This window comes from Blastomyces dermatitidis, assembly GCF_000003525.1.
Source record: "Blastomyces dermatitidis ER-3 genomic scaffold supercont1.4, whole genome shotgun sequence".
Classification (NCBI taxonomy): domain Eukaryota; kingdom Fungi; phylum Ascomycota; class Eurotiomycetes; order Onygenales; family Ajellomycetaceae; genus Blastomyces; species Blastomyces dermatitidis.
Window position 1 is genome coordinate 1,723,148 of NW_025544777.1, and position 21,669 is coordinate 1,744,816.

The 21,669-nt window shown below is 40.0% G+C and overlaps 6 protein-coding genes across 6 annotated transcripts; 4 read left to right on the top strand and 2 right to left on the bottom strand.

Moving 5' to 3' along the window:
• The first annotated feature begins 44 nt into the window (after positions 1-44).
• BDCG_04074 (oxidoreductase) lies at positions 45-2,150 on the top strand. Its single transcript, XM_045419748.1, has 5 exons — positions 45-868; positions 971-1,280; positions 1,374-1,429; positions 1,497-1,605; positions 1,698-2,150. Exons 1-5 carry the CDS (start codon positions 417-419, stop codon positions 1,731-1,733), a joined length of 963 nt encoding a protein of 320 aa, XP_045275980.1. The 5' UTR covers positions 45-416; the 3' UTR covers positions 1,734-2,150.
• BDCG_04075 (GMF family protein) lies at positions 1,334-5,219 on the bottom strand. Its single transcript, XM_045419749.1, has 5 exons — positions 3,431-5,219; positions 3,245-3,344; positions 2,914-3,044; positions 1,686-2,724; positions 1,334-1,583 (listed from the first exon to the last, which is right to left on the bottom strand). The coding sequence occupies exons 1-4, from the start codon at positions 3,431-3,433 to the stop codon at positions 2,533-2,535; spliced, it is 426 nt and encodes a 141-aa protein (XP_045275981.1). The 5' UTR covers positions 3,434-5,219; the 3' UTR covers positions 1,334-1,583; positions 1,686-2,532.
• On the top strand, positions 3,668-6,091 carry BDCG_04076 (molybdopterin binding domain-containing protein). Its single transcript, XM_045419750.1, has 3 exons — positions 3,668-4,040; positions 4,153-4,319; positions 4,625-6,091. The coding sequence occupies exons 1-3, from the start codon at positions 3,837-3,839 to the stop codon at positions 5,253-5,255; spliced, it is 1,002 nt and encodes a 333-aa protein (XP_045275982.1). The 5' UTR covers positions 3,668-3,836; the 3' UTR covers positions 5,256-6,091.
• A 1,114-nt stretch (positions 6,092-7,205) lies between these two features.
• Positions 7,206-10,389, bottom strand: BDCG_04077 (uncharacterized protein). The gene is made up of 2 exons (XM_045419751.1): positions 8,592-10,389; positions 7,206-8,487 (listed from the first exon to the last, which is right to left on the bottom strand). The coding sequence occupies exon 2, from the start codon at positions 7,600-7,602 to the stop codon at positions 7,267-7,269; it is 336 nt and encodes a 111-aa protein (XP_045275983.1). The 5' UTR covers positions 7,603-8,487; positions 8,592-10,389; the 3' UTR covers positions 7,206-7,266.
• Positions 9,222-13,954, top strand: BDCG_04078 (Ras-like protein). Its single transcript, XM_045419752.1, has 5 exons — positions 9,222-10,099; positions 10,300-10,414; positions 10,513-10,788; positions 10,904-13,661; positions 13,745-13,954. Exons 1-4 carry the CDS (start codon positions 10,088-10,090, stop codon positions 11,137-11,139), a joined length of 639 nt encoding a protein of 212 aa, XP_045275984.1. The 5' UTR covers positions 9,222-10,087; the 3' UTR covers positions 11,140-13,661; positions 13,745-13,954.
• A 1,670-nt stretch (positions 13,955-15,624) lies between these two features.
• BDCG_16841 (uncharacterized protein) lies at positions 15,625-17,248 on the top strand. Its single transcript, XM_045426033.1, has one exon. It carries the CDS (start codon positions 15,986-15,988, stop codon positions 16,895-16,897), a length of 912 nt encoding a protein of 303 aa, XP_045280736.1. The 5' UTR covers positions 15,625-15,985; the 3' UTR covers positions 16,898-17,248.
• The last annotated feature ends 4,421 nt before the right edge of the window (positions 17,249-21,669 follow it).

Here is a 21,669-nt window from a genome sequence, read left to right on the forward strand (position 1 = left end):
CGCCGAAACCCGGAAATATTATTTCAGCCATTAAGTTAACTGGCACGGTTATTGCTTTTAATGGCTGTGAATTATCCAACAACTAGCTGCAAAGAACAAACAACTACCGGATGTGAAAGCAATAATAACCTTTCTTTATGCTTCCAGCAGTACGCTCAAATGAGTCAGTACTAGAGAATTTCTCCAAGGATTCTGAACATGAGTCTCATTTCCAATGTCACCCTTGGGCAATGGTGACCTAGTATTTACGTTCCGTATTGTAACACCCATCACCAGAGCCGGCCAGATGCGGGGAACGGTATGGTAAGATATTATGACTCCACCATAATAACTGATATACCGAATTGTTTCGTTTATCATCTCTGCATACCGATTCTTAGCAGTGCTTTCAGTTGCAATAGATCTATAGATCGCATATGTACTGTTTCCGATCTCACAGCCGTGTAATCGGTAACTTCGCGCAGCTCTACGCTCCACGATCCTTTAAGCCCCGCTCGTTCAAACCAACATTCCACAGCAACCCCATTGCTCAACTTGCGAAACAGTCATATATTAAACGAACCATGGCCACGGCGATGGGAAAGCGCCTTGAAGGCAAAACCATTGTTATCACGGGCGCCTCCTCTGGTATTGGAAAAAGCACGGCTAAGGAGTTCGCAAGAACATCTCCGAAGAACCTCAAATTGATCGTCACCGCGCGACGGATTGACGCATTGAAGCAGCTCGCGCAGGAGATCAAGGAGGAAGTTGGCGACGGTGTTAAAGTCCTGCCGGTCCAGTTAGATGTTAGCAGTCCCGAGCAAATCAGCAACTTCGTCCCTTCCTTGCCAGCGGAATTTCGGGAGATTGATGTTCTGGTCAATAATGCGTGAGCGCCCCAAGGTCTTGATACGGGTTAATTGCTCTTTTAACATTGTTTTTCACTGGGAAGTTTTTGGATGACTAACTAATATGGATGAAACTTCAACAGTGGACTGGTCAAAGGCGTTGCCAAAGCCCCTGAAATCGACCCCAAAGATACGGACATTATGTTCTCCACAAACGTCACCGGCCTTATAAACATGACACAGGCAATTCTGCCTATCTTCAAAAAGAGAGATGACGGCGGCAGGGGCGATATAATTAACATTGGAAGCATTGCTGGAAGAGAATCATATCCAGGTGGTAGCATATACTGCGCAACCAAGGCTGCGGTTCGAAGCTTCACGGATGCATTGAGAAAGGAGCTGATTGCAACGCGGATTCGGGTTATTGAGATTGACCCAGGCCAGGTGGAGACGGTAAGACCATATCTCCTATTAATAGATATTGTTATCCACTGGGTTTGTTTCTTGAATAATCGAAGAATTGCTGATTGGATATACTTGGAAAAGGAGTTCTCCGTCGTTCGGTTCTATGGAGACAAGTCCAAAGCCGACGCCGTCTATGCGTAAGTATAAAATTCCAATCACTCCACTAAACTATACGCTCGAAATGTCTTGATTAACAAAATATAGTGGCTGCGAGCCTCTCACGGGCGATGATATCGCTGAAGTTGTTGTTTTCGCAGCTGGTCGTAGGGAGAACGTCGTTATCGCCGATACCTTAATATTTCCTCAGCATCAGGTATGTTGCATGACCCTTGATGCAGGTAGTGATCAATGACACTAAGGATTAAAAAAAAACCCCGTTGGCATCATACTGACAATATCCTCCAGGCATCACCCACAGCCATGTACAAGAAATCATCATAAAAGGATGGGATAGACATATTCATCAGTGGTGATATCAAATGCCATCTTTCGGTAGCCCACGGAAAGAAGATAGAATAAGACCCTTCACGTGCTGTGATGAACAGCTAGCTGCAAAATAATATTGTAAATACATATAGAAGTGGCTAAATTTATAAATTGAGACAATGCAATCGAAGACCGTGTAACGTACTGGGAAATCTTGTCATACCGTTGTTCATCTCTCCGGTCCTCCGTGCATTTTATATATCACCGTCGGAGAAGTTTTATCATTGGGGTAGATGTGGGTCTGCTGGAACTAAATGCAGGCTTTCATATACTCAATAAGTCACTGGATAAATATACTAATGGAAATGAGGGGGATGTCAAATCAAAGTGTCCTGGAGCTCGTGGAAAAAAAAAAAGAAAAGAAAAGAAAAGTCGTTTCTCGTCTTAAGTACAGGTTTGAACAGCCGGAAATATAGAAATTAATGCACGAGACAGGACACTTTAAAGACACGCAGATGCAAACCAAAATTTGTAGAATGCAAAACAAGATAAAGCAAACGCCTATTCCTGTGCCAACAGGCCTATTGCATCCCCGGGCCTATAGCTTCTATAGATATTTCGGGTTAGGTAGTGTAGTTAATATATGCAAGTATGTACCCCTGAACTTCCCCAAAAGGGTTGGTCCTAAACCACACGTCCGAATTTCTCAGTATGTATGTATCTTCGAGAAACGAAAATGGGAAGCATGGCAGACTCCTGTAAGGAATATAACATATTTCTACCGTATTGTCCCTTTTTTTTCGGTTTCTCTTGATTATTCCGAACCTCGCAGCTTCGCCTCGATATTAATCACATCTGATTCACTATCAACTTCGATAACCCTGTTCACCTCTGCGGTGTTTCTCATCAGCTCGACAGCGCCAGCATACATCATGCGCGATGAGGGGTTGCAGTTTTCTGGCAGGTAGTAGAGCAGGACATAAGGGACGGAGAGACGGCCGGAGGACTAATTATTTCCCCCCAAAAAAAGTTGAGCGAAAGATTAATGTTAGCATTGTTTCTAGGCGGCTCGGAGCAGGACAAAGAAGTCGTCATCGGCTTTGAAAAATGTTGGGGTGTGCGTCGCCGAAACGTCCCGTTCGTGCTGTATAAGATAATGCACATGGTGAGGTAAGGAAGGTAGGAAGGCATTTACCAGCGTGAGCGGATAACTGAGCAGGATAAACCGGGGTGACGAATCCGGAAGTTCGTCTGCAACATCTTCCATCTTGTTGTATACTTCGTCATCGGCAGGGCGGACCTCTTGGCTCTTCGAATCGATCATATCTGCGGCTCACAAAGCCCAATATATGGTTTTCGGTTATCCATTCCGTTCGTAAACGTTGCGTATATGACCAGACAAATGAAATTCAAACGAATAGTAAAGCGCTCTCGTCTATTTTCTTTGTATATATATGCATAGGAGCATGTATATTACTATTCAAGGGCAATGCGGCCACTAGATAGGGGAAAGGGGATAGGTGTACAGATGATAGCTTGAGGATCCTTCGCTCTAGACGTTCCCAACCGAAACTTGCGAAGCTTCTCTTTTGTCTCCGGGGAGAAGGAATATAACCTGGTGTCGGACTGTACAATTATTACTTGCATGTTAGCTTTCTATGCGAGCTTGACTGAATTAGGCGTGAATAGATGACTTAGGGCAAGTGGATTACCATCTTGGGATGTTACGGGTGGTTCTCTCGAACCGCTGTACGATGTGATGTATAGAAACTGAGGGGATGGGAGAGGAACAGGGGTTTATCGACAAATATGTCAATAATTGAATAGTAAGTATTCTTTCCCTGGCAGCCGACAAGGGACTTTTTGTCTGATATTGTTTCCAAGGGCTGGTTGGCGGGTGACGACGATGGTGGGGGCAGGCAGGTTGGGTTGGAGGAGTTAGCCGCGAGCACTGCCGCACCTTCTTAGCCGCTCGCTTCTGCTCGGGTCTCGGTCAAGGGCCAAGCTTCGGTCGGCTCTTTTTATATCCCTCCAAACATCCAAGCTGATAAAAGCCCTGTTCAGCCAAATTCCGCTAGCCCCCTGCTGCCCAATTCTTTGTCTGCGCACGCAAGATAAATGTTTCCCCGCATCAACCAGCTAGTCAGACGTCTCTCCCGCCCACGACCCAATTCCGTACATATTCCTGCTGCCACAGCAGCCCGTCCGATTGGGTCTCCGCTCTCCATGACATCATATACGGTGACAGCGCTGGCGAACAGCAAGAAAACGATACGCACAGCAGCATGTCTGATAATCGGCGACGAAGTCTTAGGCGGCAAGGTGCGTTAATTTTATTTCTCTTGCGGGCACTGGGGACTGTATCTACTGGGTTCATTGATATAAATAACAAAAACCAGCTACGCTAACACTGGGAGTAACCCCCTCCTTCCAGACCGCCGACACCAATTCCCCCTTTTTCGCAAAGTACTGCTTCTCAATGGGCGTGTCACTAAAGCGCATAGAGGTCATTGCAGATGATGAGAGCGAGATTATCGAAGCTGTAAAACGGATGAGCGAAAAATACGACTTCGTTGTAACAAGCGGAGGAATCGGCCCAACGTTCGTTTCCTGAAATTCCTATCCCCCAATCCCCAAATTCCCCTCCATTTTTTTTCTCGTCGTTCCCCTCTTAAGCATGGAGAGCATACATATGTACATACATTCCCATGTGTCAACAAATGCATACGTAGCCCCTGTCCACCTCACAGTCTTATCACCACGCTACATATGCATACTAACTTCTTGGGTGTGTGCCCGCGGGCTGTGGGCGCTGGTGGTCGCGGAGGATATCACAACCGAATCACAACCTATCCACATCTCCGCCATCCAATCCCAGCACCACATACACCCCACAATAAAAACAGCCACGATGACATTACCTACCAATCAATAGCACGGGCCTTTGGCCTCAAGCTGAAGCTACACGAAGAGGCCCTGGCGCGGATGCGCAACCTCTCCAAACCGCAACAGGCGCAACGAGACTTCGACTGGGATACCCCTTCGCCGGCACTCACGGCACGACTACGCATGGTCCAGATACCCGTAGATGAAGCCATCCCGCTGAAAGACCAGGCTCTATTTGTCGCGGACGACCTCTGGCTGCCCGTCTCCATTGTCAACGGGAACGTCTATATCCTCCCCGGCGTGCCGCTGCTGTTCGAGCGCCTGTGCAATGCGCTTAAGCCATTGCTACAACCCCGTCTAGTTAATCCAGATGGGGATGGGATGCATCGGCTCCTGTTCGCGACGCCATTGTATGAGAGTACGATTGCGCCGTATCTGACAGAGCTGGCGGCGAGGGTCGAGCCGCACGGTATCAAGGTGGGTAGTTATCCGCGGTGGGGCAAGAAGCGGAATACGGTGACGCTGGTTGGGAAGGATCTGAAGTACATGGAGAGCCTTATTGATGAGGTGGAGAAGAATGTGGAGGGGCGGAGAGTCATGAGGGAGGATGAGGATGACCCGCCGGAAGATGAGGCGGAGAGTCCGAAGTAAGGAAAACGGAATTTGGGTTTGCTATTTATTGAACGTTTACAAGCGAAGGCCGATCTAGACCAATTCATTTCTATGATTGATTGAATCGTAGTTATATATAAAAATAACATATTTCCCCGCTAATAGTCCTCCTATTCATCCTGAGAGAAAATATTCTGGGCCCCGCTCCGCCTCACCTCCGCCCGTTTTCTTTTAGCCTAAAACACCTATATATATGTATATACCTGGTATATAACTCCCACCACCTCGCCTGCTCGACTGCGCGGCAGCATATACTATGTAGAAAACCCTAACTGTTTTGTGATTTGATTTGACACAAGCCGCTTGTTTCATCTACCCCCGATTTCCCTACATGTTAATGCGAAACAAGAGCGAGAAAAAAAAAAAAGAAAAAAGAAGGGAGGGTAAAATGTTTCAGGGCATCCTAATTGAGTTCTTCACAGTATTTATTTAACCACCACAGCCGGAGTAGCAACAATATTTAAATGATAGGCACCAGTTCATGCGCGCATACACAATCTACACGGTACCCCGTACATTTTACATGTACATGTACATATTTACTTCTGAACTTGTTACTCACAATCCAACTCTCTCTAAACTCATTATTTCTACTCCCCCCCTTCCTTCCCCCCTTGTTTCGCAAAGCGCCCTGGGTGAGGTAAGAGTGCTTATGTATGAACGCACTCTATACATGTTCATTGTATCTACCCAACAGAGAGCACATGCGCAGAACAGAAACAACCTACACACATACATATAATACGGCTAGGTTCTCTAGATATGCATCCAAGTTGACTTACTAGAAAATGACACCTAATCTTTTCCCGGTTCCACCAAGACCCCCCTCTCCCCCCCCCACCCCCTCCTCTTTAACATTTTATATGGCGACGGCCGTAGAATACTTCATATATAAAGTCGGTGTCGGACGGTGGTGAAAGGGCAACAGGGCAAACCGGGAGCGAGGAACAATGCCCAAAACCTCACTCCAACCATCAACCAAAGGAGTCAACTGGCACATTGTCGGGCGGATGCATAAAGAACCTATTTTTATGAGTGTGTGAGAATCGAACCGGGCATCTGGGGTAGCGAATGTTAGCATCCACCTGCATGGGAGAAAAAGTCCATTACATGCCTGAGGTTTCGGTTCTGGAACGGACAGAAACCCAACGTAATTCAGGGTAGTACCTCATCCTTGCATGACATATCCATTCGTCAAGGAAGGTATATATTGTCCTCAGAAACTAGGATAGCTGCGGATTGAATAGAGGGATAATTATTCTCGCCATTTGCTCTCTTCCGTTTGTTCCGTACAAGGGAGAGAAGCTTCCCGATCATGCGATTTAGACCGTCCCACTGGAAAACAGGGATTTTTGGATTCTTCATGGAAGGCTTCATGGAAGGATGGTCTGAAAGGAAGAAGAATGATTTCTCCAATTAGCCAGAGAGGAACCTCCGCTAAGTCAGGTGACGGGAAGCTTATGTGGCAAGGATGAAACATGCAGAGTTGGAAAACCTTGGGCACACTGCCGTGTCCCATAAATAAATATGTGAGATATTTCCTGGCTGTCAGAATTGGTATCCGATCCCGATGTTTTGCTGGACGAGCTTTGGTTTGGCGCTGAAATGTCATAAGCCTGATGACCTAAATTAGACCAAGACGGGACTGATCGATGATTTTCTTCTGTTTCTTCTGCACGGAATTTCGCGGGGGTTAACTAACTCACTCCAGCAGCGCCCTTCCTTCCCTTCATGCTGCACTTAAATTAGTAGTAGTAGACAATTGTGTGTGTTTTTTTTTTCTTTCTCAGCGGGTTTTCCAGCATTGAAACGGGAAATCATCAAATAATGCAGAAATAATGCCGCGGACCGCGGAACCTTGTCATATGCTGGTGGTGGTGTCTCTGATGTCATCAAATTCCCCATCATCCCTTGTCCAATAAGCTTACGGGGTTATTATCTTCCTTTCGTACAGCAATAATGTTAAAAATAAAGCGCTGACCTTCCCATGTTAGTCTAAATTTGTTTCCACTACTGCGCATGTTGTTGACAGGTTCTCAAGTTCGAATACAGAGAAAGTGGGGTTGAGGTCAACGCCCCTTTTATCCTCAACTTTGGTTCGTCGATGACTTTTTAACGCTTGAATGCTTATCTTAGAATCCAGATATCTGGGACCCGAACTGCTTGTTAGCTTGGCGTCTTGTGCTGCATGCATCGCATGTCGTGTCGCATGTGCAAATTTGTGGACATCCTGAGATAGGAAATATTCGTGGCTTTTGCTGAATAGCGGCGGGCAAGTGATGCTTGTCTCCCAGCCTCGACTTCTAGTGACGTTTGTTTCTGTCATTGAGGGACCTTTCTTTTTGAAGATTTTCAGGATTATGGTGGGCAGTCAGTGGGGTCCTCAGGTATTAGCTACTGTAATTTACGCCATATTTGGCCTGTGCCAAATAATGAAGCCTGGGGCAGGCTTTGCTAGCAAATTCCCATGAACGACGATGATACCATCATGATTTCTTATTTAGTAGCCATCTCCAATTGGCCAGACAGCTTCTTCAGGGACAGGAAGAGTGGATTGGGAGAAAGGGGGTCCCATTGGAACGCTGTTCGTGTTCTCCTTTTAGCCTCCGGCTTCGTTACGACCAGCCCGTACATAGTTGAATGTCATATTCATCCTCTTTAAGCTTTGAAGTTACAGCGTAGTGTTGGTTATCAAAACCGGAAGATGTTAAAAGGCGAAAATGAAGGAAAAGCGAGAAGGTTACATAAAAGAGAACAACAGAGAGCAATTGCTCGTAGGATAATAATGGATTCACAACAGGGTGATCGGAGGGCGAATGGAGGGAGCTTGAGAGCGGAGCGCACAAATGAGCAGCGAGAGAAGCAGTCTCCACCCGAATTGGACTGCCGACTGGAGGAGATGTCATTGGTGTGCATGTTGTGCAGGGTTAACTATCGTTTCTTTTTCTTTTTCTTTTTCTTTTTTTTCTTTTCTTACTTTTCATCGTTCGAGGTAACTTAGCCGTCTTGGGGACTGGTGCGAATGAGAGCCGGCCAAGAGAGCTGGAAATGCGGGTTCAGGTTGCATGCCCTTGCATTTTTGCCCACGACTCTGTGCATGAGGGGGCGGCGGTCAAATACGACGACTTTATAGGGTTGACTGAGCCAGGGATGAAGAAAAGGAAAAAAGCCCATGCCATGCAGCGCTTGGAGCGCAGCTAGCGCGGGTGAACTGGGCCATACCATACGACGCAAAAGGTTAACTTTCGAACTGCAACAACGCCTATGCAGGATGAGAGGAGGAGAGGGCAGCGCGGGCAGCGAGGGCACACAAACCCTAGAAGCGAGAAGAAGAAGGTGGGCGATTGGGCTAATAAATCTGGCAGTCTGTGATCGCGCCTCCGATGGCGACGAATAGATGGATATCATTGATAATAGGGTTCATTAATGGGTGATGAATAGGAAAATCACGAACTGCGGGAGTAGTTTTGGGACATTTGGAGCTTTATTATATTGGATGCGTTCTGTGAAGATAAGATATATCTATCTACCCAGGTATATTCTGTGTATACCAGGGGTTGTACAAGTAGATGCAGTACATGTACAGAGGGAGATGTATAGGAGGAGTTTTAAGTCTGGAGAATACAACCGTGTGGCCCAAAGTCACAAATGGCATCTTCATTAGTTAACTACTCCGTACGGAGTAACTACTCCGTCCAGGCAACACAATGCCAACCCCCTTTGTATAGGTACACACGCACACACCAACCATCTGATATCAAGTAGAGTCACAACAGCAGCAGGAGGAGGAATGTAGCATTTTGGCTGTGGAATAGAAAATGCAATGTGTAATTCGTTGGTTCACCTGGGGGTAACTCGTGCTCCCTGATCCTTGAAACTCCCTTAAGTAGTTACATACTCTATGCAGCAACCACACAATTCTTGCGAGTGAGTGAGTGTTCACCAGACTGACTCCCTCCCCTCCCCAACTCCACTACAGCGTACGGAGTACTACACCACACCTTCCTCCGAAGAAGCTTACAAAACCGACTAAACCGACTAAACCAACCAACAAATAACCTAACTAATAAACCTACTAAACCCACTAACCCTTGGCCGCAACCATCCAAACCGCACCCCTAATAACGCGCCCCAACCAGCCCCCTACCGCCCCGAGTTTGTCCCTAAACCCGCCTAACAACAGTAGCTCCGGTTGGTCTAACTACGTACAGATTACTCCAGATCCAGAACCCACCGCCAAACCACAGCCACACCGCAGACCACAGTTCGACAATCCAATCCCCGCCTCCAGCCATTATTATTTGTCTCTCGATCATCAAGGAAGGGAAGAAAGCGCCGTCAGAACTGATCCATCGATCCATCCATCGATCCATCCATTCTATTCCCACCTCACCTCATCTCTTCTCTTCCATCATCGTTCTCTCTCCTCTCCCCTCGTCCAGCCACCCAACTATCCAACTTTCTCTCCAATTCACCCCTGACTGTGTGTCCAGGCTTGGCTTTTGTTTTCTGTGGCCTCAAGCGGAATCTCGCTCCCCCCCCGGTGTAGTCAGGTAGTTTTTTTCGTTTTATTTTTTGGCGCCCATTCTCCTCCCTAGAACACTCTCTACCCTACCCTTCCACTATCGCTCAAACCAGCCTCTCCACCAAGGGCTACAATTGAATCCTTCTATCGTCGTCAGCTTCTTTGTCGTCATCAGCTTCTTTGTCGTCATCATTCCCTTCACCTGGACTTGTAGTAGTCCAAGCCTCCCACGAGTTTCGGTTCTCTGCAACCCCAGACCACCACAACCAACCACATTGCTGTCACCATGGCTTCAAAGGTTAGTAGCATCAACTCAACGCCATTCCTCCATCTCCTTCTCTCCCGTCTCAATCCCATCCCTCCATCCCTCCATCCCTCCATCCATCCATCCATCCCAATGTCCGTTTCCCGAGGGAAAGGGTAGAAGTAAATAGCCGGCCAGGCACCTTTTGGTATTTTTCACTAACTCGTGTCCCTTTCGTCGTTTTCTATCAACAGTTCCTTCGAGAATACAAGCTGGTCGTTGTCGGTGGAGGCGGTGTTGGAAAGTCATGTTTGACCATCCAATTGATCCAGAGTCATTTCGTCGATGAATACGATCCAACAATCGAAGGTGGGCAGCCCCGTTCCCGTGGTTTCCTTGCTCCCTTTCCCCATCAAAAACAATTGGCCGCGGTAACTTACACTGGGACCAAAACTCCGTGAAAACAGATTCATACCGGAAGCAATGTGTTATCGACGATGAGGTTGCCTTGCTGGACGTTCTTGACACAGCTGGACAGGAAGAATACTCAGCAATGCGAGAACAATACATGCGGACAGGCGAGGGTTTCCTGCTGGTCTATTCCATCACTTCTAGACAGTCATTCGAGGAAATCATGACTTATCAGCAACAAATACTGCGCGTGAAGGACAAGGACTATTTCCCCATCATTGTTGTGGGCAATAAGTGCGACTTGGTGAAAGAACGGGTCGTGTCTGAACAAGGTACGGATCGGCCTTCAATAGAATATTTGATTTTGATAATGCATTACGACGGATGATTGTACTATATATAATCCCCTTATTTACAGCACTAACGCTCATATGTGGGAAACTACAGAGGGTGAAGCATTGGCCCGCGACTTTGGCTGCAAATTCATCGAGACCTCCGCGAAATCTCGCACGAATGTTGACAACGCGTTCTACGATATCGTACGGGAAATTCGCCGCTATAACAAAGAGATGTCATCGTATTCGTCGGGGGGAGGCGGTTATGGATCCCGAGCCCCAGAAAAAATGGACATGGACGACCGCGAAGACGCGCAGGGATGCTGCTCAAAATGCGCCATCATGTAGATGGGGAAAAACCTCGTTAAACGACCAAAAACAAAGAATTGTTGACTGCGATTAAAGGAAAGGAAAATAAAGAAGGAAAACAGATTTAAAGAAAATATACGAAGACGGAACCACGATACACATGCAACCAGACAATTTATCATTCTCCGCTTTCTACGGAAGAATCAAAAGAGAAGAAACACAAATTTAAATACCCTACGAGTCGATAGAATGATGCTGGACGACACTCTTTTCAAAATCCACGGAAGCTTCGAAATACGAGAACGCCCTTTTGACTCTCAGTTCGCATTCCTGTATTGCTTTAATGGACCGAAATTCTCCCCAACCACCTACTTTTCTTATACCGCCATTTCCCTCCTGCTCAGGTTTTGTCCCCGAGGAGCCAACAATTTACTCTCCTCCCTCCCCCGCCAACAAAAGTATTCCCATCCTGATATCACTATTTTTGTACTTCCCCTGTCGAGTCGGGCCAAAGGCAACACCAGCAATTTACTCTGGTCCAATCTCGCCTGCCCAACGCCCCTTTATATTTTTCACCTTTCACCGCTACATATATTGTTCACCGCACGAACCTTCAACCTCAACTCTAGTTTATTTCCTGTTGTATGCTCCATTTTTCCACCCTATTCTTCTCTTTCTTTCCTTGTTCTCGTTCATTTCTGGGCGCGTATTTCACAGTACATTTTTTTTTTTTCGTTTTTACCCAATCTCTATTTTATATTTGGTCCCTCTACAACCTTCTCTCTCTACCCTACCTCTCTTTTCATTTTGTTTATTTTTTTATCTTATTTCATTTTCAACTGTCCTTATTCCATTCCTTGAAATTCCTGCGTCGCTATTCTATACCTATATCGCCATTTCATCTAAATCCCACCTTCTCGCCCGTCCATTCCCTCACAAATCACACCGTATCCAACAATGCATGTGAAGACTTGTTCCTTTTTTTTTTTTTTTTTTTTTTTTTTTTTTTTTTTTTTTTTTTTTTTTTTTTTTTTTCCCGAATAATATTTGGGTAGGTGAGCAGAAGAAGAGCGCCTTAGTGCGGATCAAGACCATTAAATACAACGTTCATGTAGCTCGCAGTCGGCTTTTCCCGTCTATTAACTCCTTTTCATCCTCTCTGCTATACTCGGTTTGCTCTTCATCTATTTTATGCTTTTTTTTTTAAAAAAAAAAAAAAATAATGCTCCCTTCTTCAAATCTCTCTCTCCCACCCTTCCTCAATTGAAACTGGGTCTATATTTGTGCCTAGTTTGTTGTTTGTCGCCTTTGTTTCTGTCTTTGTTTGGCTTTATGGTTCACTTCTCTTTCATGCGTGTGTGAAATCTCGTCATCTAGAATCCAGTTATCAAACTTTTTGTTTTTAGTTCTTGCTTTCTTTTTATATATTATATTCCAATTATACTATTTTACCTATTTCTCTTTCCATCCTTCTTGCTTGTTCAACCCTGCTTTTCTCTGATCTTCTTTTCCTCTCCCTTTTTTTCGTCGCGCAAGTCCTGTCTCTAGGTTATATTGTCTCTATTCTCTCTTTCTTTTCAACCTTATCTGTGTCTCTTACAAGTTATGTTTCACCTTTTTATCATTTCCTACTCTTCATTTCTTCATTATTTTTTAAATCAATCAATCTACTATTTTACCTTATTGTCTCTACATTCAAGTTACCAATTTCATCAGAACACGGTTTCAGAGAAAAGTTTTGCATATGATCTAGTCAGATGAGGGGGTTGTGAAATCTTCTGTCCTCCCACAGATAAAATGGCCCTATCTATTTTTTTTCATTCAATATACACAACTACTACCTGTGAGTAGATCGACAGCCGGGGATCGGGGTTCTCCGTCCCAGCGTGGGTAAAGATCAGTTACATATGTCACCAAGCACTTGGGTCATTTCAACAAGCGAGAGGATCAATCACACCCGAGACGTTTAACCGTGTAGCCCCCAGTTTTCCGCGCCTTTCTGGCCCGATTTGTTATTGATATTATTATTGTTTTTACTCAACGATGGCATGATACATTACATCATAAAAGCTTCCCGCATTTCACACATACAACATAACCCCCTTCACCCGTTCCGTCATTTAGATCATTTCCATTAGGGGTGCCCGTTCCAGTTCCACCCCGCGTAACCCCAGTGCGTGCGTGCCACGCAAGAAATGTGTACCCAGGCCGGGTGCCAGGCATGGAACAGAATCAATATCGAATCTTCGACTGACACACGTGTTTCCTGCTGGTAATTTTAGAATGGAGAGTGGGAAAGCAGGGGCAAAAAAAAAAAAAAGGGTGAAGTCCCCTCTCGCCCTTGAAATTCACGTAGGAGCCATAGTTTAGGCGTTTTCGAACTAATAATCCATTATTATACACATCTCTCTTGCCCTGAATATCTCTTCCTACCACAGGATTTCATCTAGCACTGATGATGTACCTAGGTGCCATACATCCCTCCATATTTCATCATCATACGAACAAGTGTCAGTCTCTAGGGGTGTTGATAGACTTTGTCCGTCTGTGTCTTTCTCCGGGTATGTCTTATTCTTGTTTGTTTGCATGATGGATCAGGAAAGGAAAAGAACATGGGCTAAGGAAGAGGGGATATTTGGAATAGAGAATGAAAGAACGAAAGAATGAATTGACTGAAGGAGCCTGTGTCTGTTGGGGATTCTGCTTCCATGAACAACGAAACGCAGCCGCTCGTCGTTTCATCAATCCACAAGTGGTGGTCCTGAATCTACTGTTGAGATGAGATGAATTCTTGCTGCGAGGGGAAACTATCACGGAAACAAATTCTACTCTACCCTAGGGATGGAATGAGTAGATGAACACGTAACCCTTTTTGGACGCTGATTGTGCGCATAATTCCTCTAGGGCCCTGGAGGTGCGGTTCAACGCTGTGTTATATCATATTCTAGTGTTATCAATGAAGGAGTCCTATCTCATTTCGCTGCTCTCCTAATCGAACCGTTCCCTCTTGAATGTCACCGAGGATCACCATGCGATTGGCGCAAGGAAGCAACTAGGAACTACAGACCTCATTGCTTGAAGATAAGTATACAATATTTTTAGTGGCCTGCTAACCTGAATTCCAGAGTGGCAGATCTTCTGCTATATGTTTCTACCTCTACACAATCTCTACACTATATATACTCATTCTCTTATCAATATGAATTTACTTGCTGCTCTTGAAGCTTCAGAAACTCTCTCAGAAATCTCTATTACTTCTTCAAAATAATTAATCTGTGATCAATATTGAGATACTCTTCTTTTTTATAAACTTGAGTGAATCTATGAGAAGGTCTTCAATTATCTTGAGATAATCTATCAAGAAATTCAATATTATGAATTAAAAATAATTATTTCTAAAATATATATCAGCTGTTCTACTCAATTGTGTGAAATAGTTAAATAAAATTGAAATGTTTATCATAGCTTTAAAATCAACTATTAAATATTATATAAGAAACTCATTATTATTCTTTATTTTATAAATATAAAATATTTAGTTTCAGTAAATAATGAATTATTAATATTGAATTTTTAAATATTAATCTCTTATTTTTTTAATTAATAAAACTTGAATAAAATTTAACTATCTACTGTATAAAAATTTTGAAGTAATTTATAAAATAAAAGAAACTTTGAATTTTATTTATTACTATAATTAGACTGACTGCTGAGATCATGAATTTCATGTTTGATCTCATTTAATCTGATCTTATACATTTCTTGATGTGAATCCTGCTGGGACTGACTATTAAAAAAACAGATAAAGTGACTATATATCAGATCTTAAAATGAAATCATGACTTGAAAAAAATGAGAAAGTGATTTCATTTGATTTCATTTAGTTTCATTCTTAGCATAAAGTTACTATTTTTAGACATTTTAAGGTTTTTTTTAGACTATTTTTAATTTTTTAAAAAGTAATGCTTTTTGATAATACTTAAATGAGATTTAAAGTCATTTAAAGCAATAAAAATAATTTAAATTGAGAAGTGAAAATCATGATCTTATTTAGAAAATGTGATAAGAGTAGACAGTAAGTCTCACTGAGACAGTATAAGACTACTATCTAATGTTAAAACCATGTAATGAGATCAGTTGAATTGATAATGAAACTATCAAAAAATCTGATTCTAGTCTTAGACACGGTCACATAATCAGTCTAACTATAATAAATGAAAATTTTAATAATATTATAAAATTCTCTGTTTTTTCTAAGAAAAGAAAAATAAAACTAATAATTAATTATATTTAAGAAATAGCTCTTATATACAGAGTAGTAATTATTATTAATTTTAAAAAGCTATTATAAAGTTTTATTAATAACTTTATTTAAAGTATGACAGACTGCATCTGATTAATTATATAGATTATTTCATTACACTTCATAGATTTCTACTGAAAGCTCTGATTCTCAGTTATTAATTCTTAACTGAAGAATTGATAGAATTTCTATTCTTCTACTCTGAAGCTTTATCTTATATATGTCAGGTCACGTGATATGGCTTACTAATCCTTCCACCATATAACTTTCCACAAAGCTAGCAACCTTTCAATCACACAAGCTTTACACCTTCCACAGGTTATGAGACCCGTTTTGCGCAAAATCGCTGCCAATTCGGGATTCCTTGTCAATATACTCATTATTTGAACTACTGCTTCATTTGATACGCCCATCAGGAGTTAAAATCATCTTATTCTATCAGTATTGATGCGTTTGAGATCTTGATGATCAATAATACTACTGCTCGCTTAAAAAAAAGAGGCTTGCAGAAAACGCACCACATTTGCAAAAAAGCAAGAAAAGAGAACGATATTGGCAAGGATCCAATAAACGAATATCAAGATGGCGGATTCAATACAATCTCGCCCACACACACGTTCGCGATCTCGCGTCCTTTCCACTGGATCAGTTGCAGTTGATGATGATGATTCTTCACACTCACGCTCTGCCAGTGGACATCCTCCTGGAGCCTTTGAAAGCTCCATTGATGAAACACCCTCTCGATTTGAAGCTGGTTCTCTTGATGAGAATAATGGACACCCAGGTGTCTACCGTTCGGGCGAGGCAATATCAGACCAACAGATGGAGCATCTCAAGATGATACTTGAGATGGACAAGGGGAAGCAAAGAGTCCTAGAACTCGAACTACAACTGGAAAAACTCCGTCAACAGAGATCCTCTACGGATCGACCACAGGATGTCAACAATCATCCTGCCACCACCTCAACAGCTACAACAGCTACAACGCACAACCTGAAGGTCCTACCCAATGCGGCCTGCAAAGCGGCTGCGGCGATTCCTTCAGCGACACCAGGCCTACCGACTGCGGCCCGTAAAGAGACTGCAGCGATTCCTGATCCATCAATTGATAATCTATTCATTGATGAGGATATTCGACCTGAGTGTCCATTACTTCTCATACCCACTAATAATTGGTGGATTGACTATGATATCTCCGCGAGAATACCTACCCTTTTAGTGCAGAATACACTGAACTCCTCAGAACTCACAGTTGAATCTGATGATCCTCCGACATCTACAAGGGATATCACTACAGTGGGGGAAGCTTCAGTGGGGGACAGTCTTGAAGACCTACCCACCGATCCCGAGATCGCTGCACTTCCGATCCCGAAAAACCTCACGCGCGCCAAAGCTTCCATGGAATGGAAGTATTATTACAAGACCTGTGTTAAAGAGGTCAACTGTTTGAAATATATGCGTTGGAAAGAGAATATAATGAAGATGAAGGGATAGGGGGATAAAAAATGATGTATATCATGACTGGTTTTTCATTACTTCACATTTTCCAGTCATTTTTTGTACCTGTACTTGATTTGAAGGCGAATTTTGTATATAGCATCGTGTATAGTTACTCTGGTGAGTGGGGGTGTCAGGTCACGTGATCTGACTTACTAATCCTTCCATCATATAACTTTTCACAAAGCTAGCAACCTTTCAATCACACAAGCTTTACATCTTTCACAATATATGTATAAATATCTGTAAGAGGTTTACGCTGAATAGATCAGTATAATATATAAATCTTATATAATAAAAGTGAAAAACATTAGAGAAGAAAAATAAAAAGAGAAAGTGTAAGAATCAGTAATTAGAGTGAATATTTATATATGTATAAGATAAAGTTTTAAAGTGAAAGAATAGAAACTCTGTAAGTTCTTCAGCTGAGAATCAGTGACTGAGAATTAAGACTTTTAGTAGAATGTAAGAAATTCTGCTTCTTATAGATTCTTTATCTCTATTTCTATCTCTTATGTAATTAATAGAGTTAGCAGCTCTTGACTATATATAATTATATAGACTGAAGTTCATGAATACTATTTATAACTTAGTTTAAATACTATTATATATTTAATCTCTATATTTATTTTTCTACTGTGAATACTTCTAATAGTTATCAGTATATATTATATCAAGCTATAAACATCTGAATAATTATCTATAAGCACTTATTCTTACATTTCAAGCTCTATCAGTCAGTAACTATTTATTATAACTGAAAGAACTAGAAACTTATATACTTTAATCTCTATAAACTCTACTATAGATACTCAGAAGTAGTTATCTAAATTATAAATAATTTCTATAAAAGAAGTCTTAGAGAACTTATTAATTACTTATAGAATATTATTCTCTATATCTATAATAGAGAAATTCTTTGAATTTATGAATAAATTAATCTTAGTAAAGAATATTCTTAAGTATTTCTTACAGAATTAAGTTATTTTTCTATAAGAAATACTTACTATCTGTAAACACTTTAAAACTGAGTCTCTAGATATAATCTTCAGAGATATTTATAAACTGAAAAGAAACTTTCTTAAACTGTAATCACTTAAGATTATCTACTGAATTACAATCTATAAAAGCCCCGGTGACTGAATGATTAATGCAGTCACTCAGTAGCACCTTGATGTGAGAAATTGAGACATGTGAGTTCGAAACCCGCAGGGGATACATTAAATTCAGAACTCAAGCACCTCAGATTTCTAATAAATACAGAGATGTACAAATCACTTCAACAAATTGCTCTATGTTTCTGAGATGAGAAGTTATTATTGTATGTATTTAATTGTCACTTCTTTGTAATTTCTATGTTCTTGTTATCTTGATATAGTCTCAACACCTGTATTTCCTTCTGTATAATCAACACTTAGCCTGTATTTAACATCATGTAAGGACTCATCATAAGCTCTGCTTGTATATAAGTATAATAAAAGAATAATAATAATAATAATAATAACAATCTATAAAAGCTTTTATAAGTTTGTATTTAAAATTGACTTATAAGTCTGACTATATAATATAAAAGATGAAGAAGCTATTATCTATATAATAACAGATCTCTACTATATTAAAGTCAAGAATTAACTGAATTATCTAGAGAATAATTATAAGAGATTCTACTGATTCATTCTTAAAATCTATTTAGAGAATAAGTTAAAAGACTTTATAAGCTGAATAGAGAATATCTGAGCTGTGATTAGACTAGTCACTGAAATTATAAATTTCATATTTAATTTCATTTGATCTGATCTCATACTGAGTTATACATTTCTTGATATGAATTTCACTAAGACTAGTCATTAAAAAAACATGTAAACTAACTATATATCAAATCTCAAAATGAATTTATAACTTGAAAAAAATGAGAAAGTGATCTCATTTAATCTCATTTAGTCTTATTCTTAGCATAAAGTTATCATTTTTAGACATTTTAAGGTTTTTTTTAGACTATTTTTAATTTTTTAAAAAGTAACGCTTTTTGATAACACTCAAATGAGATTTAAAGTCATTTAAAGCAATAAAAATAATTTAAATTGAGAAGTGGAAATCATGGTTCTATTTGGAAAATGTGACAAGGGTAGACAGTAAGTCTCACTGAGACAGTATGAGACTACTATTTAATGTTAGAACTGTGTAATGAGATCTGTCAAATTGACAATGAAACTATCAAAAATTCTGGTCCTGGTCTCAGACACGGTCACACAGTCAGTCTATATAAGACTACTATCTAATGTTAAAACTGTGTAATGAGATCAGTTGAATTGATAATAGAACTATCAAAAATTCTGATTCTAGTCTCAGACACAGTCACACGGTCAGTCTAGCTGTGATTATTAATATTAGAAAAAGAGATAAGAAATCTAATAAAGACTACTCACAGTATTTCATGAAATTATAATATAAATTAAGATCTGTGAAAACAGAGCTCTGAAATAAGATCTGAATGATAATATTTAAAATAAGACTAAATAAAAATATATAGAATAAGCTTATTAAGTAAGACTCTAAACTCTTAGTTCTGAAGAAACTGATAACTCTTATTTATTACTTACAGATCACTGTAAGAATCACAGACTTATAAAGAGTAAATCACTGATCAGCTCTGTAAGAACCTAAATAATAGAGACTAGATTTACTGAAAAAAGATAATAAAATATAGAGAGATTCATATCTGACTACTGAGTAAAGAGAGAGAACTTTATAAGCTTCTATAAATAGAGTATATAATAGAAAGACTAAGAAAAAGAGTCTCTGTTTTATCTGATTTAAATCAGAATATCTTTATATAAACTATCTTAATAAATTAAAATAGAAATTTGAGAAGTTATAGACAGAGTCAGTAACAGTCTTCTTATAAGAATAAGTACTCGCAGGTGATTATTCAGGTGTTTGCAGCTTGATGTGATATATACTATTAACTACTAAAAGTATTCATGATAGAAAGATAAAATATAGAGATTAAATATATATTAGCATTTAAGCTGAGTTATGAATAGTAGTTATAAACTTCAGTCTATATAGTTATATATAGTCAAGAGCTGCTAACTCTATTAATTATATAAGAGATAGAAATAAAGTTAAAGAATCTGTAAGAAGTGAGATTTCTTATATATTCTTCTCTCTCTAAGACTTTATCTGTGAAGTCTTTCACTGAGTGATTTCATAGAATCAGACTCAGTACTGTAGTAATACTTATTAAAAACTCTTCATATCTATAAAAAATCTCAATGAGGAAAAATTCCTTATTACTGTGAAGAGAAAAGAGTCTGTCACTCAGTTTCTTATTCTATAAGATTCTTTATAATCTGCAGATCTTTCTCTGACTATTATACAGATTTATCTCACATCTTTTATATATATAGCGGGCTGCGCCCGATCAATCATATAGACTATTTCATTACACTTCACAGATTCCGCTGAAAGCTCTGATTCTCAGTCACTGATTCTCAGCTGAAAAAACTCATGAAATTTCTATTCTTTCACCCCGAAGCTTCACTGCATATGCATATAAATATTCACTTCAATTGCTGATTTCTGCACTTTCTCTTGCTTTTCTCCTCTAATGTTTTTCACTTTGTTATATAAGATCTATATATTATATCAATCTATTTAGTGTAAGTCTCTTACACTTGAAAAACATTCATTATCTTCTTATTAGAAATGATTACTCACTGAGATATCTGAATGCATAACAATGTGTAAGAAATAGAGAAACAGTTAAACAGTTAAAGTGAACACTGAGTTCTCAGATAGAAGCTTGCTCATCAGTAGACTGATCACTGAGATCATGAATTTCATGTTTGATCTCATTTAATCTAGTCTCATACATTTCTTAGTATGAATCTCACTGAGACTAGTCATTAAAAAAACATGCAAAGTGACTATATATCAGATCTTAAAATGAAACCATAACTTGAAAAAAATGAGAAAGTGATCTTATTTGATCTTATTTAGTCTTATTCTTGACATAAAGTTACTATTTTTAGACATTTTAAGGTTTTTTTAGACTATTTTTAATTTTTTAAAAAGTAATGCTTTTTGATAATACTCAAATGAGATTTATTTAAAGTCATTTAAAGCAATAAAAATAATTTAAATTGAGAAGTGAAAATCATGATCTCATTTGAAAAATGTAACAAGAGTAGACAGTAAGTCTCACTGAAACAGTATGAGACTACTATCTAATGTTAAAACTGTGTAATGAGATCAGTCAAATTAATAATGAAACTATTAAAAAATCTGATTCTGATCTCAGACACAGTCACACAGTCAGTCTACTTATCAGTCACTCTGACTCTGTAACAAGATCTTACAAAGAGAATATATCACATATCTAATAATTAATATAATCATGTCTAACAATAATATGAAAGAACTCTTAAATGTAAGTATAGATATAATATCACAGTGACTCTGAGCAATGTTGAAATTACAATAGTAACAGATAGCTGATATGCATGCAACTTAACAACTTCAATGCAAGGAAATTCAATGATTAACTCAACAAGAAATTCATGCAATTTCAACATCTACAGAATTGAATACAAAAGTACTGAAAGAACACTTAGATGCTTTTACATATTTTAATACTTCTGATCTCACTCTCTACTCATCATGAAGAATGGAAATGCTTGTGAAACTGAGTATAGATAAAGATATTATTGATTTACTAATTAATTAAGATTGATATATCAATGAATGATTGAAAAATCACATAAAAC

Bases quoted from the DNA above. Each gene is read 5' to 3' on its own strand.
- BDCG_04074 (XM_045419748.1), top strand. From the start codon at position 417: ATGTACTGTTTCCGATCTCACAGCCGTGTAATCGGTAACTTCGCGCAG. The intron at 1,281-1,373 runs GTAAGACCATAT...TACTTGGAAAAG, and splicing joins ACCCAGGCCAGGTGGAGACG to GAGTTCTCCGTCGTTCGGTT. The intron at 1,606-1,697 runs GTATGTTGCATG...AATATCCTCCAG, and splicing joins TAATATTTCCTCAGCATCAG to GCATCACCCACAGCCATGTA.
- BDCG_04075 (XM_045419749.1), bottom strand. The intron at 3,045-3,244 runs GTACACCTATCC...TGTGAGCCGCAG, and splicing joins GGATCCTCAAGCTATCATCT to ATATGATCGATTCGAAGAGC. The intron at 2,725-2,913 runs GTAAATGCCTTC...GGAAATAATTAG, and splicing joins TCAGTTATCCGCTCACGCTG to TCCTCCGGCCGTCTCTCCGT.
- BDCG_04076 (XM_045419750.1), top strand. From the start codon at position 3,837: ATGTTTCCCCGCATCAACCAGCTAGTCAGACGTCTCTCCCGCCCACGA. The intron at 4,041-4,152 runs GTGCGTTAATTT...CCCTCCTTCCAG, and splicing joins ACGAAGTCTTAGGCGGCAAG to ACCGCCGACACCAATTCCCC. The intron at 4,320-4,624 runs GTTCGTTTCCTG...CAATAAAAACAG, and splicing joins AGCGGAGGAATCGGCCCAAC to CCACGATGACATTACCTACC.
- BDCG_04077 (XM_045419751.1), bottom strand. From the start codon at position 7,602: ATGACAGAAACAAACGTCACTAGAAGTCGAGGCTGGGAGACAAGCATC.
- BDCG_04078 (XM_045419752.1), top strand. The intron at 10,415-10,512 runs GTGGGCAGCCCC...CCGTGAAAACAG, and splicing joins ATACGATCCAACAATCGAAG to ATTCATACCGGAAGCAATGT. The intron at 10,789-10,903 runs GTACGGATCGGC...GGGAAACTACAG, and splicing joins ACGGGTCGTGTCTGAACAAG to AGGGTGAAGCATTGGCCCGC.
- BDCG_16841 (XM_045426033.1), top strand. From the start codon at position 15,986: ATGGCGGATTCAATACAATCTCGCCCACACACACGTTCGCGATCTCGC.